Genomic DNA, 17733 nt, shown 5'->3' on the forward strand with positions numbered 1-17733 from the left:
TTAAATGTATTATTATAAACTAAAATTGAAATATGATACAATATATAGTCAAATTCTTTAAAAACTCATGTTGATTATCAAAAGTGAGTTTAATCTAACTGATATATTAGTTCGTTAGTCTATTTAAATTTTGATCACATTGTTTATTTAAAGATGTTCATATGAAGGCTAGCAGGTCGTATCAGGCTTTCAGAAGGGCAGACTCATGCCTAAAAAGTAAGTCTATGACAGGCCGCAGGCCAGACTTAAGCCTCAAAAAAATTTCGCAGGCCACACTTAAGCCTTCCAAAGCTTAGCTCGACCTAATTATTCTCATCCCGACTAACGATGATAACTAAATAGAAAAGCAAGATGCATACTTAAATGGCACTTGAAATAGATGTCATATTTAAATGAAGAGCTAGTCTTGAAACAACATAAATATATTTTTAATTTTTTTTATGATATAAAATGACAAAATTACCTTTGTGATAAAATCAAAGGTATTTTAAATTTCTTTATTAATGCTTGATCCATGTTTTTGATTTCATATCATATTCTAATTTAGTTATTTCATTTTATTTATATTTTTTCATATTTCAGTTTTTAGATGTTAAATTACATGGAGTGGTAACAAATAACACAACCATGTCGAAGAGAGGTCGGGGTGGTTCCTTCCGCCGGGAACAAGTTCCGTATGTCACTGGGTCTACCAGTGGCGGCGACAGTGAACTGTGTTGATAACACCGAAGCAAAGAATATGTACATCATCTCCGTGAAGGGAATCAAAGGTAGGTTGAATCGTCTTCCTTCAGCTTGTGTTGGTGACATGGTGATGGCTACTATGTAGAAGGGAAAACCTGATCTCAGGAAGAAGGTTTTGCCAGCTGTCATCGTTCGTCAGTGCAAGCCTTGGCGCCCAAAGGATGGTGTCTTCATGTACTTCGAAGATAATGCTGGTGTTATTGTGAATCCTAAGGGAGAAATGAAAGGTTCTGCTATCACTGGACCAATTGGTAAGGAGTGTGCTGATCTTTGGCCTAGGATTGCAAATGCTGCCAAGTGCCAATGCCATAATATGAGTGTGGATTCTGTTTCAAGATTGCAAGTAGTGCCGATGCCATTGTGGCAATTTTAATACAAGAGAGAATCATCTTTATGTTTTTAGGTCTTTCAAGAGATTTTGTTTATGCCTAAACTTTGTCACCATTTTGTCTTTCCTTGACTTATGTTTAATTGGTTGGATTTAGAAGATGATTAATTGGTCGGATAAAAAAAATATTAAATTACATGATATTAGAGTAAATGAGTAAATTATCTTTTTATCAAATCATACTGTGCTATGTCCTAATTAGATTAGATTAACATTCAAACAAGATAGAATTGAATCAAAGTTCAGTGGTTAGAACTTAGTCTTGTAATCTCAATTCAAGTATAGAGTTTAAAGTTCATCGAAAATTGTTGTAAAATGATTATTAGTGCCAGTTTGATAAACAATTGTTTCACCTTCTCCAATCTTTTTAAAATATAAATGCTAGTAACTTTTTACCCAACTCATATACAGGATAAGAGTTTTAACTAGAGAGATGAAATATAATAGGTTTAAGATTAAATTATTATATTTTGTTGTCTCGTCAAACGCTAAATTGTGATCAGATATAATAACTTATCATATCATGTCTACTTCGTTGTCACTATCAAACAGACCCTACATTTTTTGAGTTCAAATTTTTTTATCAATATCTTCACAAGTTTTATAGCTTTGATTTTTTTTAAATATGCATAAAACTGTGTTAAAAAAAAATATGCATAAAACTAAGATAGAAGAAAATATTTTAAATTACGTTAGTGTAAAGGGTGACTTAGTCAAAATAAATTCAAAATGTATAAATATGGTGACAAATATTTTTGTTAAAAATACTTAGAAAAGATTTTTATTGTGAAAAGATTTAGGTAAGTCACTTTTCTTCTTAAGCTTTAAGCTAAAAAAAAGTTCATTTATTCTCATGAGTATAACTCAGTTGGTAAGAACAATACATAATATATGTAATGTATGACGTTCAAATCCCAACATCACAAAAAAAAAAAGTTTAATTAAAAAAAAGCGAAATAAAAAAATTGTGAGGACCTAACCCAGAACAAAATAAAAAGTGAAAAAAGACAAAATGAAATGTAAAAAGTTGAAAAAAAAACTAAGAAAAACACAGCAAATGCTTCTACAAATAGTCTTCTATTCTACCCTTTGAGCTAGTATTATGTAACTGAACTTCCTTCGGCTTAAACTTTTTCTTGACCTTAGACACCACTTATATAAAAGGCTCTTTGCTAGAAGCACAAGGATTATTTCAATAATTATTCCCTCCGTAGTCAATTATAAGTAAATTTTAATTTTTTACGTTCTTTTAATTAATTATGTATGTGATCTATATTATGAACCAAATACATCATTAATTAAATGAATCTAAAAAGTTAAAATTTACTTATAGTAATTGACGATGAAAGGAATACTAGTTGTCATTATCTGGTCCTCGTAAGTGTAAAACCTATGCTTAGGAGTTTGGAGCATTATTTCCCTTCCAAGCATACTTCCTTAAAATCTCAAACTCATGAAAAACGTTAGGATTTATGACATCATTAGAGACAATGACATCGAAAGCCATATCACTCTAAGATGAGGACAAACGATACACACACATATCAGAAATTTTGTTACTTTGTTAGTCCTTCCCCTTTGCTCGTCACCCATAACATAAACCAAGAATATTTCTCCAACATAAATACTAGGAAATATCTCATCCCCATGGTTTATGAAATCTCTAACAAACACAAGTTCCAACCTCTTTAGACCTTATTATATCAATAATAATAAGATCTTCTTCTACAACAATTTTACTACAATCTACAACATTGTTTGGAGTTGGACCTGCATAGGGCATGTGATCAATTCATCAACATTCCCAACTTTAGGATTTGATGCAATAGGCTTAGCAGCGTGTTACACTTTGGATTTATGATCAACTATCGGATTTCTAGTGGCTTTTGGAGGAATCCGATATTTGCAATTCTTGAAAGAATGTTCAATTATCTAACATGAGTTGTTGACGGGGGAAGTTTCTCATACTCATCCATATAAAAATCAAAATCATTCCTTTCAACAAAGATTCTTTCATATAAATAAGAATTTACATCAACATATATTAAAACTTCGGATGCATTAGGTGTGTTTATCTAAAATTGATCGTGAGTTACGACTTGATCGGTTGAGCAATTTGAGGGACCTAATGAACAACATCTGGATGTTAGGTGTGTTTGTTCTCACGGCCTTCTTATTTAGTACGTCATTTTTGGGCCTCCATTTAACAAAAATTCGCACTAACACCAATGTTTTAAAAAACTACTTCTTGTGATTGTTTAGCTTTAGAAATCTGAATTTCTACTGATATTTGTAAAGATTTGGCCACATACATTTTGAGGTCCAAATTTAACGTTTGTATCATATTAATCATTTTATTTATTTTAAATAGTCATTTATGTTAGTAAAAGTGTTTACCTAGTGCGTTATGTCATAAAAATATGCACCGTTACTCTCTTTCCATCAAACTCAGATAAAAAGTGTTTACTTAGATGTTTATTGCTAAGTTCATGTGTCTAAATTCACCACTCTTAAACTAGGATTCATATGTGTATTATTTAATCTTAGTTTGAAACAAAATCGATTCGATTGATTACTTGATTTATTTGTTGATGAAAATATTATCTATAAAATTATGATTAAATTGGGAAACAAGATGAAGAACTGCATGGAAGTATTCTTGTTTGGTTTCATAAACAACTTTTGAACTTTTCACCTCAATTTTAAATAATCATGTAAGCACTTTTTGACTATGCCGGATGAAAAAAGGGATCATTTTGTTACAAAAAAAAATAAAAAAATATTAAAGTACTTGTTCTCTTTTATTAACATAAATGACAAATTTGAAATTGAAGAAAAAAAAAAAAAAAAAAAGACGAATCTGTGTTATATTTATGTAAACAAAGAGGCCAGCCCTAAAAAGAAATAAGATCCATCCTCTAAAATATGAGGACGACGATTTATTTATCTATAGATGTGATTAACTCTAACCTCCAAAACTATTCAAAATAACTCTAATCTCTAAGTCCACATGAAGCTTGACAGAACCTAAAGCCCTTCCCTCAACCAAAAGCAATAACATATGCACTTCCTAACAAAGGACAGGAAATGAAATCAAACTGATAAATCTTAAGATGAAATAATGGAAAAAAACCAGCGATACACCAAATAACAAGTAACAAGATCAAATCATTCTGTTATAGTTTTGGAATGGGGATTTTATCGTTTTAATACATAGCGATACACATTGATTGAGTCAGGTCAGTGACCTTGCATATCAAGCATTTCATCGAGTCGTTTCAATTTTTCCAAGCCTTCACTGATCAAGAAACGGATCCTTTGTTTGTCATTGCAGTTTCGATTAATTTCAATCTCTTGTCTAATAGTTTGTCTCAGTTCACCTGCACATCTCAAGCATTGTCATGTCATGAATCATCATCATGATTGGGATTACACTTACAAAATGAGAAAGTTTACCTCTAGCGGGAGGGGGAGCTCGAGCGGCAACTCTCAAAGCTTGCCTGTAAAGCTTGAAAATTCGAGCGCGAATAAGGAAATCCTGCAGATCCATGGACAAACTATACCAAAAAGGAGATTGAAGAGAAGCATTTTAGTCTCTGCATTTTGACAAACAGGTGGTGTGCACTTTCGTGTATTTGCGGAAAAGAGAGAATTGCTAGTTAGTGCCTACTCTGTTAAATAATAAGAAGAGAGCTTACTCTGTTTTCTAGCTACTGCCTGCGCCTGCGCCTGCTGTTATGTGACGATGATGATATGATAGCCTCCCGAACTCACCGACTACAATCAATCTTCTTAATCTTAACAAACAAACCAAAATCACTTTACAATGGACCCACTACCCACCATTGTTATTTGAGTAAATTCAAGCTTAAATTATAGGTTTAATTGCCTTTTAGTCTCCTATCTTTTCAAAAGTTGCGGTTTTGACCCCTAACTAATGAAAATACAAAACAACCCTTATGTATTGGATTTTTGGCAGTTTTGACCCGAAGGCCAATTTTGATTTGGTCTTCGCTAATGTGGGAATTTAAAATAAATAAATATTTTTTTAATTTAAAAAATAAAAAAAAATTATTTTTTAATTAAAAAATATACTTTTTAAAAAATAAAAAAATATTTTTTTTTAATTACAAAAATAAAAAAATTATTTTTAAAATAATAAAAAAATTAAAATAATACACGTGGCGTTCACGTGTGCGTTGACCGAATCAAAATTGACCTTAGGGACCAAACTGCCAAAGATACCCATTTTCAAAAAATACTCAAGAATAAGATACCCATTATTATTTCTCATGAGTGAAATTTCAACCGTCAAACAAATGTCCCCTAAGGTGATTGTTAACATTTCCTTTTTATTAATAATCTATACATATATAAACTACTTTATTATAATTTTAAATTTTTACTCAATTAAATATTGAAAAGGGATCAAGTTATTTTAGAGTAACTCCAAGTGTCCTCGTGAGCTTTGCTCAGTTGGTTGGGATAATGCAAAAAATATGCAAGGTCTGGGGACCGGGGTTTAAACCCGGCCACTACAAAAAAAAAAAAAAAGTAACTCCAAGTATGAGGCCAATCACTTTGCTTAACAACTCATTATACACTTAAATTTTTACCAATCAACTTTTAGTTTCACGTATTCTTCGGCATAAATTAATATTTTTTATGTTGCGGTAGAAACTTCATACAAATATTATGGTAACAAGAAAATAAAGCTTATATTCTTTAAAAAAAAACACTTATATGGAGAGTTTTAAGCCTTGAGCATACATCGTTAAAACTCTTACGAGAGTTGAGAGTTTATCACTCATTTAAATCCGACAAAACCTGAGAGATTAGTGTGAGTTAGGCGTATACATGGGCGGATCCAAGGCCCAGCTAGCCTAGGCAGTTGCCCGGACTCTAACTCAAAACTTTTACAGTTTTTTATGTAAATTCTTCTCAATTTCTTATATAAATTCTTATATATATTTTTTGTTGGATAATTTCTTTAAATTTTTTTATTATTTGCTTGCAATTTCTTATGTTAACCTCTCTGAATTTTGATTATTTGCTACAAATTAAATGTAATTTATCCCAAACCTAAAATGTGGAAGAGGCTTACATCTTAAAAATTGGAGAGGAAAAAATGTGTTGCAATATTTTTTTTCCCAAACTTTATAATAATTATGGATCCACGTATAGATAAGATACCTATTTTAGGAAGAAAAGAAAACGAAACTATACAGACGAGAAATAAAGGTATTTTGTTTGTTTGACCAATGAAAGAGAAGTACCCTCATGTTATTCATGAAAGAGAATTCTTTAATTCTGACCGTGTTTCAAAGATAACGAGCTGCCGTGTAAAGCTATAGTAAACAAACAAAAAATGAGGTACTACCTTAATTTAATAGGTACCCACGTGCCATGTTTGATTGTTAGATGAAAAACTCAACAAGTCAAGGAAGTGATGAAATTAGCGGCACCATAAAATAAAAAATATCTATTCGAGTTAAAAAAAATCTTTTACATTCAAAGGATTCTAAAAAGGCATGCTTGTGCAGCATCAAAAATTCAAATAAGATAACGACAATCATTCATTCAATTTCAATATATCCTGCATGCATCAACCGCAAGCAACCTTGTTTTATAAACCGCATGTTTTTTAATTAATGTGAATTAAATTACAATTATGTTTGTTTGTTTGTTTGTTTATTGAGTTAAGGAAAGTGCGTTTGTCTTTGTCTTTATCAATTTAGTCACAGCGATATGTTTGACCAACAAAACTCTTACCTACCAAAATTGACAGAGTCAATATCAATTTACATGCTAACGTAATCATCTTCACTATACCAGTAGTATACATACATACACACATCAAAACCATATGTTATAAGTTTCAACGCAAACACATAAAGCTATCTATCTATCTATATATAGTATCTACCTTTGTGACTCAAATCAAATCCAACAAACAATTTAATCATCATCATCATCATCATGGAGAAAGATAAACAAAGTAAGCTAAGGAACAAGTTCATGAAAGCAATCACAATAACATTTCAAAACGCTCCTTTCAGTCCAGGAAGAGATCACAAATTTAGATCAGAAAATAGTAATACAAAGTGGGGTGCAAAAACTCATGCTGTTGGTAAGGGTTTTTCTGGACCTATGGTTACTATGATTCCATATGAAGCTAGAAGAAAACCTAAAGATGGTGGTGGCAATGAAACTCAAGAACCCACTTCACCAAAGATTTCTTGTATGGGACAGATCAAGCATCACAAGAAGAAAAATATTCCAAAACCCAACAAAGATCTCTTCACTCCAAAGGTGGATACTGAGGTAAAGAGATCCAAGTTTCAGAGGATTTTTTCGCAGAGGTCTAAAGCAAAATTTGCGGAAAGGAAATCAGATGGTTCTGGATTTGTTGATGAAGGGAACAACAAAGCACCGCCTATGGGTGATATGAGGAGATTTGCAAGTGGACGTGAGGCTTTTTCTAAATTTGATTGGAAGGCAGTGATTGAGCCTGAAGAAATTGATCAAAGGGAATGTTTTACTGATGGAGAGGATGATGAAATTTTGATTCCATTTTCTGCACCTATTTTAGGTGTTGGTGGAAATACTACTGGTACATCTGATTTCAAGTTTAAGCCAAGGAATGAAATTAATCTTTGGAAGAGAAGAACAATGGCTCCACCTAGGCCTCTTCAGTTGAATCCTGTGCTTAAAGCTAAATAAATTATCATTATTCTTTCATTTTTATTTACTTTCTTCAAATTGTAGATTATTTCTATTTTCTTCTATCTATATATTTTTTTTCCTTTGGTTGCACATCTAATAGGTTTACGTGCCAAATATGTATGAATATTGGTTTACTGTATAGAAATTATAGCCTTTTGGTTAAACTCAGATTCAAGTAATCAACCCAGATCATAGTATATGTGTATAACAATTACTACTACTATTGATTCATCAAGTCCAAGTCAAATAAAAAATAGTAAAATGAATAAGATAAATTAAATATATTGAATTTTCAAAACAATGATGTATGAACAATCAAAATTCAAATTAAAATCCCTTGGGGGACTGCTTGTGTTTACTTGAAAGAAAATGTATGCTCAATTAATAATTACATATATAGTGTTTTCCCAGATGGCATCGATCATCAATGAATGGGCCATAGTATTATTATTATTATTATAATTGTTGATGTTTATGGACGCATGTGAACGCAATAACGCATTGGCACTGGTTGGTGAGGCTGCTTTTTGTCATTTTCTTATACATGATGTGTCTGCCATTGCATTTTCTAATCAATTTCCTTGTTGTTTACTTGTGCTACCAACCAAAAAAATATGACTTTCCTTGTTGTTTCCATTTAAACAATTCAATTTTCTCAAATCATCAACATAACACTAATACAATGCATCTGAATTGACCAAAAAAAATAAAAATACAATGCATCTGAATAAAAACTTCCTTACCTTAGCTTTAAAAAAAAAAATTGGATGGGATTGTAAGGAATATAATTTTTTCAATCTATCCAAAGGTTTTGAAATCGAATGTAGCATCGAGAATACAATCATGGTAAATCTTTTGAGAAATAATTTTTCCATCTATTATGATCACACAAAAATAATAATAATAATTAATTCGTTCATATATTGAGGTTCAAGTTTTGAATTACTACTATATAATAAAGTCATCACATTTGTACCCAAAAAAAGTCATGACATCAATAAAAATAGCATTTAAATGTATTTATAATTATGATACTTTTCAAAATCAAAATTCATTAAAACTAATTACAAAGATATTATTTTTGACATAAATTAATTAAAAAAATATGAAAAATGCTAAGTATTCCAAGACCTCGACAAAAAACTAAAGTTTTGTTTGTGAATTTGAACAAGAGAAGAGACGGTAAGACTTTGGATAAAAAAGATAAGTAGAAAGAATGAAGAGTTTTGGAATGAAGAACTTTGGAGGGTTAGCTTTCTTAATGCAAAATCTCCATAATTTAGAGAATTCATAAATTATATTGAAAGATGATTATGGAGGATCTATATGAATTCTTTAAATTAAAAATACATTAATTATCAACAATAATTTATCATTCTTGCAGTAAAAAAAGATTAATTTATCATTAAAAAATGACCAAACTACCCTTGGTTTCATGTGTTTGTAAAAATAAAATAAAAAACAATTCAATTTTCCTAAATCATCAACACAACACTATTTTTTTTTTTACAAGGCTAAGAAAGAAAACAAAAGGCAAAGAAAGAGACTACAATCTTAAGAAGGTTCCTGCTGCATTAGAAGATGAATCAAACTTAACCATGAAATCATCACATTAATTACAATCATGAAGAGTGTGAATATTTTCTAATTAAACTTAAGAAGTCTTCTGATTAAAGTGAATATTTTCTCTTAACATATCTTTGATGTCTTGCATCGACACAACATGCTAATGGAGTTTGTTTGGAGAAGACTCAATGAGATTGATGTAAAATGAAGAATCGGTGTAGGAAATTAAATCGAGTTGTAGAAGCTGGTACCCTTTGCAAGAGTTAAAATTCGATGGATGACATAGAGCTCAACTTGAAGAATGTCAGTTGAACCTGAAATGAAGCCTGAAAAGCCAACACGCCATACACATGAAGAGTTACAAATGATACCAAGACAACTTGATAGTCAGCTCGAATTGGGTTACCAAGACAACTTCCATCAACATTGATGATAGTGTATGAGAGATTAAAAATATCCCATTTCATGAATCTTCTGATGACAGTCAGTCATACTTTTTTTTTTAGAGTCTTTTTAGTTAAGTACTTAGTCTATTTTCATTAGTTTAATATTTAATTTAGAGTCATTTTAAATAAATTGTTGTTATTAATTTATTAAGTCTACTAGTGTTCTATTGGTCAATTGGTGTGCCACTTGAAGGAAGGAAATAAGTTTATTGGCCAACCAAAAAAAACAAAAGTGTGATAATAATTGAATGAGTGGTGAATGAAAATAATTCAAGTATTTGCATTAGGAAAACAAGTGGGCTTTGACCCAAGATTATGTGACCCGAAGAAGAATTAAAAATAGCAACCAGGTCACAATGATATATATAAGAAGCTAGCCACATACCACCAGGTGATTCACGTTTTATGCATTACGGTTTTGGGGGAGAGAGCACGGAATGGAAAGAATGGATGCCAAAGCAAAATGCACGCACGCATAGAGAGATAGAAGACAGTATGCACCACGGATAAAAGAAATTCTGATGAGCAAAACATCTCTTTGTAATTTCTTTTAACCTTGTTGTTTACATTCTTTTATTATGAGTGCCTAATTTCCATTGATCAGGTCATAGATGATCCTGTTCTAGCTCATGACCATGTAATGTGTAGCTCTGAATTATTATGAAAGTTATTATAGTTTATTCAGTATAGATTGCGTGTAATGCTTTTATGATTCTGACCCCAATATAATTGATCTTAGAGATTATAGGACTGCTGACACCAGCTTATAACTCAGACTTATTTATGCTGTTCAATTTAACGGACAATCTAGGGATGGAAAGTTGTTAGGTTGCGATTATAAAATTAACGGACTTAAAACCTTTGATGATTATAGATTCACTAGGGAATTATAATTAGAAAAGAGGGCCCTGAGTCAAGGGATTGACCTGAGCTATTTTGTTAATTGTTGTAAACTGAATAACAGCCATACGATTTAGGTGCAGATTACTAATGAATGATTCAAAAGACCTAGTTCTTTCTCTAATTTTCTAAAAACCAACTTTTATTGTTTTTATTATGTTTATGTTACAAAAATCAACTCAACTGCCTAGGGCACTCTTGAATTTAATACATCCTTTATTTTAACGCTTTTGCAGAGTAGAAATTGAAACAGTCCATGTGGATGCGAACTTATAAATTTTATTACTTCGATATATTTTTAGTACACTTGCTAAAAGTTTATCATCTTCCATCACTATTAGTATTACCTTAGTGAGTGAATTGTGGAAGCAATTATGGACCGTATTTGCCATGGATCAAGCTGCCAACGCGGGACGGTAAATGGGTATGGTTTCGGGATCAAGGTAAGTTGAGTTACGGTTCTTCTAGGCCTACCAAGTGTCTGCGGCGAGCAAGTTAACAAGGAGGTTAGAGAGACCAGTTTAAGCCATCTGATACAATTTCGAGCAGATAAAATTTAAAATTGGAAAATCTAAGATTTAACTAAAGGTTTCTAGATTGGTTGCAATCTCAGATACACTGGAGGAAGGGTTCATCTTCAGATCTGCAATGTGTCCACAAAGCAGACATATGTATATGAAGATGGTGAAGCATGGATAGAGGGGGGCTGAGTTATGACAAACAAGTCAAAACAGAAACATATTTTTTTCCTGGAATATAGAGGTTCCAAATCCAAGAAAAGATTGGATCCACAAGCAACCACTTTTGGCTGTGTAATTATAATTAGTATGATCAGACTAACTATAAACATCTTTGATGCTAGCATTGAAGTAAAGATGTTTGCTATTAGTCTCAGTAGTGATATAGTGATGAATTTGAGTAAGAGATGGTTATGGTAAGAAGGGTTGGATGAGTAGACATCTTTAATAGTTAAATCGAGGTGATTGATTTGCACATAAGGAATAAGAGCGACGGGCGAGCCAAGATAATTCCAATGGCTAAACCAGAAGGATGAAGAACAAGATCGTGCACGATAATCAAAACTATCTCTGAAAATGTTCTGATCATCTCCACCGCTAGAACAATGTTGATGTTCTCAAGTTAATTTTTGTAGGCCAATAATTGCCACATAGGATTCAAGATCACTCCCTCATTTTCACTACAATGCATTTAAGTTCTTAATTTGTTTTATATGGGGTCTACCATAAACTTCACATAGTATATTTTCTTTTCATTTCCTCTTTTCTCTCTCGTTGTTTGTTTTGTCTGACATAGCACTGCACAAGAACGTGTTCCCCTGCGAGAACAGTTCTCCAACCTGTCCTTCCATGTCATTCTCCTCTAATGCCTAGAACAAAATTCTATGTTCTTGTATTTTAAGAACAATACGTAGAACCAGTGTTGCTGATGCTCTAACGGAATTTCAAGTTGGAGAACCTATAGTGGCAGAATGAGACAGAATGTGGGCACCAAACACATATTCTTAGATTGAGCAGTCTTTTGCCAACCTACCAAGTTGATACCTGAGTTGTTGAAATCCTTTCAAATTAAGTTGCAAGTTTTTTAACTTCATCAATAATGTCTTTTCTTTGGATGTGGTCGAGAAGATACTCCAATTTCGTCTCTAGAAATTTCTTGGTTAATGACCAACTCTTTTGGACTGCCGATTCTAGTGTAAGTACACCGTCAAGTTCCTGTATCCACTTTATTTAGAGAAGTTTTTGAATGGTAACCAATATCATGTGTTGGGAGATTGGAAGAGGCTTTGGTGTGTTAAAGTACCCCTTAAGGTTCGTAACTTAAATTCAAGAATTAGTCGAGGGTGCTTACAAACTAGAGTGAGACTTCAAATTCGTAGAATTCAATGCCCCAAAATATTGCTATTTTTGTGAAGATGGTTTGGAGAATGATCTGCAAGTGTTGGTTTGGTGCAGCTTTGGCAGGAAGGTGTGGTCTACTATGGACAATTTGTTGATGTGTATACGTCTTGGATTCCTAATTTGATCCCCATTTAAAGGAAGGTGAAGCTCTTAACCTTACAGCTAGCTATATTGTAATGGGTTCACCAGGGAGGTTTGTCAAATGCCATACCATAAGATTATACGAAAAGTAAGTAATATTAAACAAATATGGTTTTTCATGGTCAGCTCTTGGATTAGTCACTAGCTTCTTTTAATTTCCTCTTATTTGCATTGATACAATTCTAGTTAAGTTTGATCTTGTCAAAATGAAAATATAAACATGTACACACTATAATAAGCAAAAAATAACTTTTTACATTAGTGAAGTGTGTGGAGGGCAGAGGGCGTATGCTGAAACGTGTAACAGTTTAGTTTTGTTCTCAAGGAAATATATTGCCAGTAAACAAAAAAGATAAGGATATATCTTTCGAAAAATGAAATCAGTGAGACAAATCCTTAACTATATATCTCACAAAAATATGTTTATGATCAATACACACATGAACAAGCAATTGATTTGATTTGATTTTAATAAGTAACACGAACTCCTTGGTACCTGAGAATTTCACCAATGAGTTCACCTTTCCCTGAACCAACATACCTACCAGCAATCTTACCATCTCTAATGAACAAAAAAGTAGGAACCTGAACAACTTCCATGTCCCTCAAAAACTGCATACAACTATCATTCTCATCACCATTCATCCTTGCAAAAATAACAGTATCATTCATTTGTCTCGACAACTTAATCACTGTCGGATAAACCTTAACACATGGCCCACAATGTTTAAGACCAACATCAAGAACAATAAGCTTATGATCAATCTTATGATCCTCAATAAGTTTCTCAACATCTTCTCTGTTGTGAAGTTGCACTACACCTGAATGGTTATCACCGTAGTATAAAACATCACCAACAAGCATATCTGGACCAATAGCTTCTTCTTCATGAATTTTTTCTTTGCTCTTGTAGAAAGTGAAGTGTGGTACTTTATCAACCTTTTCTCTTTTACAGAGTTCTTTTGTTTTCTCTGATTCATCTCCCATAACAAGAAGAAACTCAACATCGTTACATGTTCGGCTTAGGTCAACCAAGAAAGGGTATATCTCTATGCTTTCTGAGTCGTCGCTTGTAGCGTACTCAACAACAACGAGTTTATCTTTTGCTGATTCAAGTGCTTCGTCGAACTCTTCTATGCTATGAACTCTTTGAACTCTTGCATCTTTTTTCTTCTTAGCATCTGAAGCTGCTGTGCCTGTTGCTTTGGTGATAACAACACGTCGTCTCTGCTGGAGATGCAGATTAGAAGAGGGTCCTACCCGAGAATAAATTTTAGGTATAGAAGAAGGAAGGGAATGAAGGGTAGGGAATGAAATTGGTATAGAAGGGATTGAGGGTTTGCATATGAAATTGATTGTAGCCATCGGAGAAGAGAAAGCAGAGAAACAAGAGTTGGAGGAGATTGGGAAAGAAGAGTATGGGAATTGATAAAAAATCATATCCTCTTTGCTTAATTCATATGTGGTACTTATTCACCACACGTGTCTTTTCATTTTTCTTTTTCCACTTCATTTTCATTTATTATCATCTTATATATATATTATCAAGAAAATAGTAAAAAATATATTATGTACTCACAATATTTTGGATGAGAGATAGAGTTAGTTTAAAGAAGGATAGAGAGAAAGTCATCAAAAATAGACAATCCTAACCTAATTTAAATATAGTTTAAGTGAGATATGAATGTGATGATCAGACATAGGGGCAAACCCCTATTTATTGTATTTCTAAGTTTTGTGCAGGTTGTTTCTATCTTTACTTAGATAATCGTTTCAAGCCAATGATATTGTAAATAAGCTTAAGGAATTCACTTCTTTCAGCTGGGACCCAATCCATTTTAAAATAATTGTAAAAGATTTGTTCAGTGGTGATTTTATCACTAATAATAGAAAAGGAAAATAATGATATTGCATTGATCAAATACCTTTCTCATAGAAGACCCGGACCTTTGGTTGCTTCATGAGCTCATGACATGGTGTTTGATTGCAAACCGATGAAGTATGATATACGATGCAGGATGGAATAAGAGTTAAAGAAGAATAAGAATACTACTAAAGGATTTCAAACAACACCATGATTTTTTAAATCCTATATTAAATTTTAAAAGAAACATTCACTATTGTAAAAGAAGAACATGTAAACAAGAATCAAAATTATTGTCAAAGGAAACATGTAAACGCGCCACAATTATGAAATTGAATTATATCTTCAACGAAATGGAAAAGAGTTAAATCAAACCACAATTTAAAAGCATCTGTGGTGAATAAATGAAAATGCATATTTACTCGGGGACATATTTTAAAACAACAAATTTACCAAAGAGGGATGCTATTTATCCCGAGAAAAAACGTCTTGAAATCATCCCGAACTGTTTCCAATCCGTTGGATGCTATGCCGATGGAATACATAGGTTGTGTGATATATAAAGGTGGGCCATGATTTTTGTTAAAACAACATCGTGATTTCTTCGTGACACATATTTTCACTGTAACTAACATTAGTGTTTACCAAAACAAGAGTAATAACTGTTCCAATTTTTTTTAGAAGTTTGTGGTTGTTTTACTAGGAGAGTGTGGCTTTTTATTTTTATTTTTGAAAAGATAAGAGAGTGGCTTTTAATTCGTAAAGATATTCTTTGATTTGTTCATGGGTTTTGAGGCTTATTGATTTGAATTCATGGAGGGGTTTGGTTTTTGGAGGGGAAATTGGAGTGCTATTGAAGCTAATATTTTAGCCATGTGTAACACTATTTTTTAAGCATTCATGGGGATTTAATAACCGCATACAGTGGGTATTTATATTTATTTTTGAAGAGGCTAAAATGAATTATATTACCACGACAAAAGATCCTCCTAACACAAAATGTGCGAAGGAGGAAACCGAAACCAGAGTGTCAACAAAATTTACAAGGCAACAACCTCAACCAAACAAGAGCAATCTTTATTTGGATCAAAACATACGGTATATATGCCATCCTTTTTTTTTTTTTTTTTTTAAGGGAACGGTATATGCCATCCTTGATGATTAGAAAAGGATTGAAACATATTATTTTGATGCAATACACCCATGATCCATTTATTTATTGAAAAATATACTTGCCATGATTTTTCTTGTATATATCTGCCATAATATATTTTTGCAAGCCGATCAACAAAGCAGTTTCATAAATTTATCTCAAGCTTATAAAAAAAAAATCTCAAATTTGTAAAAAGTGGCTTGCGAATTTGGCCTTAAATTGTGTCCAATGATGACCCTTGATCAATCTCCGTTGAAGTTTTTAACACATATAACATATATCAATTTTTAACATTCTAACGTCGCACTTCCCATTTCTCCGTAGCCTTCCATCTGTACGTACATAACTGAAACTCAATTTGACCACTTCTCCTTTCCTTCATCTTTCATTATTCTTCTCCCCCATTTGACAAATCTCCATCGCCATTGGCAATTATGTAGTGGGAGAGGCGGATCTCTTGTTGATTTATGGGTTCTAGATCCTTTTTTTTTTTTTTTTTCAATCTCTTAAGTTTTATCGTTCTTCTTCTTGAATCTCTCAATTTCTCTCTCTTTCGAAGACGCTCTAACGCTTCAACGAGGATGTGAACCAATGAATTATTATGTTTCTTGCAACTTAGATACATAGAAGAGGTAAATTATTCTTAAATTCCCTTATCTTTTGCTTTCTTTAGTAGAGTAATAATAAATAGCAAATAAGGCTAAAAAAATAGTGATTCAAGGAAAAAGTCCCACATCGAAAAATTTATAGAAGATTATATGATTTATAGTAGATTGACACAGTTTAACAATTGTCGAGCTTTGTAACGTAAGCTTGTAACCTAAGTAGGGGCAATAAGGTGTTGGAAAGTCTTTGATGTGGGATAAAAAAAACTGAACAAAAAAAAATACAAAAAAAAATTAAAACAAAAAAATACTAATTCTTTCGATACACAGTGTGTCTCGTGTAGGTCTCTACACAAGCTGACTTTAGAGAGCAGCGCAAACACAGTTTTATGCTTGGATCAGCCCGTAGAGGGGCACACACAATCTCTAACCAACACCTTTTTATTTATCTTACTGCACACACAATCTCTAACCAACAGCTTTTTTATTTTATCTTACTGCAGTCGCGTTTTGACCACAACTACAAGTGATCTCAATGATGTCAATTTGATCAACAAGTTAAAAGACAACCAAAGCATGAAATGGTTGAAAAGTTGATTCCAACACCATAGGGACCTAACCAAACCTTATATTTTCAACAGCAGTGTTATATTGACAACCAAATATCTACAACCTATTTCACACCGTAGCTTTCATAGAAAACAATTAAGCCTGGCACGCAAACCAAGGTAATTAAAAATAATTAAAAAATAAATTTGTATAGCAAACCGTCGTGATAGACGGTGTGGACAACCTTTTTGGTTGTTCATATATCATTTACCTATTTCCAATAACCCATCTTTGTTGGTATTCCAACAAACACATAATGTGTTATTTTAACTTTGACAACTTGGAAGCCACTAATACACCAAAAAGCACTAGCAAATAAACAAAGATAGTCCAAACCACAAGAGACACAACATAAAGCTTACCACCTTTATCTGGCGGCTTCCGAAGAGGTCGTACAAGGTTAAACATCATCGTTAAGTTAACGAAAGTCCCACATGGTTAAATTTAATGGAAATTGTAGTGTTTATAATATATTGTCGAATTAGAACAATCGCCGAGCTTGGTAACTCATGCTTGTAACTTAAGTGGTGGCATTAAGGTGTTCTAACGTGTTTTGATGTGTGTAAAAAAAAAGTATAGAGTTAAGGCCCATTTTGGGTCCTGACAAATTTTATAGAGCCCAAATTAGTCTATTTGGTCCCTATTTTTAGTCCTCAACAAATAAAAAGATCC

The 17733-nt window shown here is 32.5% G+C and overlaps 3 protein-coding genes and 1 pseudogene across 3 annotated transcripts; 2 read left to right on the forward strand and 2 right to left on the reverse strand.

Annotated features, from left to right (window-relative positions):
* The first annotated feature begins 627 nt into the window (after window positions 1-627).
* On the forward strand, window positions 628-1117 carry LOC11421516 (60S ribosomal protein L23-like; annotated as a pseudogene).
* Window positions 1118-4037: 2920 nt separating this feature from the next.
* On the reverse strand, window positions 4038-4989 carry LOC11422501 (uncharacterized). The gene is made up of 3 exons (XM_003589513.4): window positions 4831-4989; window positions 4589-4689; window positions 4038-4512 (listed from the first exon to the last, which is right to left on the reverse strand). The coding sequence occupies exons 2-3, from the start codon at window positions 4680-4682 to the stop codon at window positions 4373-4375; spliced, it is 234 nt and encodes a 77-aa protein (XP_003589561.1). The 5' UTR covers window positions 4683-4689; window positions 4831-4989; the 3' UTR covers window positions 4038-4372.
* Window positions 4990-6997: 2008 nt separating this feature from the next.
* LOC11420427 (uncharacterized protein At1g76070) lies at window positions 6998-8052 on the forward strand. Its single transcript, XM_003589514.4, has one exon. The coding sequence runs from the start codon at window positions 7112-7114 to the stop codon at window positions 7853-7855; it is 744 nt and encodes a 247-aa protein (XP_003589562.1). The 5' UTR covers window positions 6998-7111; the 3' UTR covers window positions 7856-8052.
* Window positions 8053-13170: 5118 nt separating this feature from the next.
* LOC25482213 (thioredoxin-like protein CDSP32, chloroplastic) lies at window positions 13171-14260 on the reverse strand. The gene has a single exon (NM_001422400.1). The coding sequence runs from the start codon at window positions 14193-14195 to the stop codon at window positions 13299-13301; it is 897 nt and encodes a 298-aa protein (NP_001409329.1). The 5' UTR covers window positions 14196-14260; the 3' UTR covers window positions 13171-13298.
* Between the last annotated feature and the right edge of the window lie 3473 nt (window positions 14261-17733).

The sequence above is a fragment of the Medicago truncatula genome, chromosome 1, assembly GCF_003473485.1.
Source record: "Medicago truncatula cultivar Jemalong A17 chromosome 1, MtrunA17r5.0-ANR, whole genome shotgun sequence".
Classification (NCBI taxonomy): domain Eukaryota; kingdom Viridiplantae; phylum Streptophyta; class Magnoliopsida; order Fabales; family Fabaceae; genus Medicago; species Medicago truncatula.

What these genes read in the sequence shown, in the direction of transcription:
- LOC11422501 (XM_003589513.4), bottom strand. Translation starts at nt 4,682, where the DNA reads ATGGATCTGCAGGATTTCCTTATTCGCGCTCGAATTTTCAAGCTTTAC. An exon ending in AGCTCCCCCTCCCGCTAGAG is followed by an intron (nt 4,513 to 4,588) that starts GTAAACTTTCTC and finishes TGAGATGTGCAG; the next exon opens with GTGAACTGAGACAAACTATT.
- LOC11420427 (XM_003589514.4), top strand. Translation starts at nt 7,112, where the DNA reads ATGGAGAAAGATAAACAAAGTAAGCTAAGGAACAAGTTCATGAAAGCA.
- LOC25482213 (NM_001422400.1), bottom strand. Translation starts at nt 14,195, where the DNA reads ATGGCTACAATCAATTTCATATGCAAACCCTCAATCCCTTCTATACCA.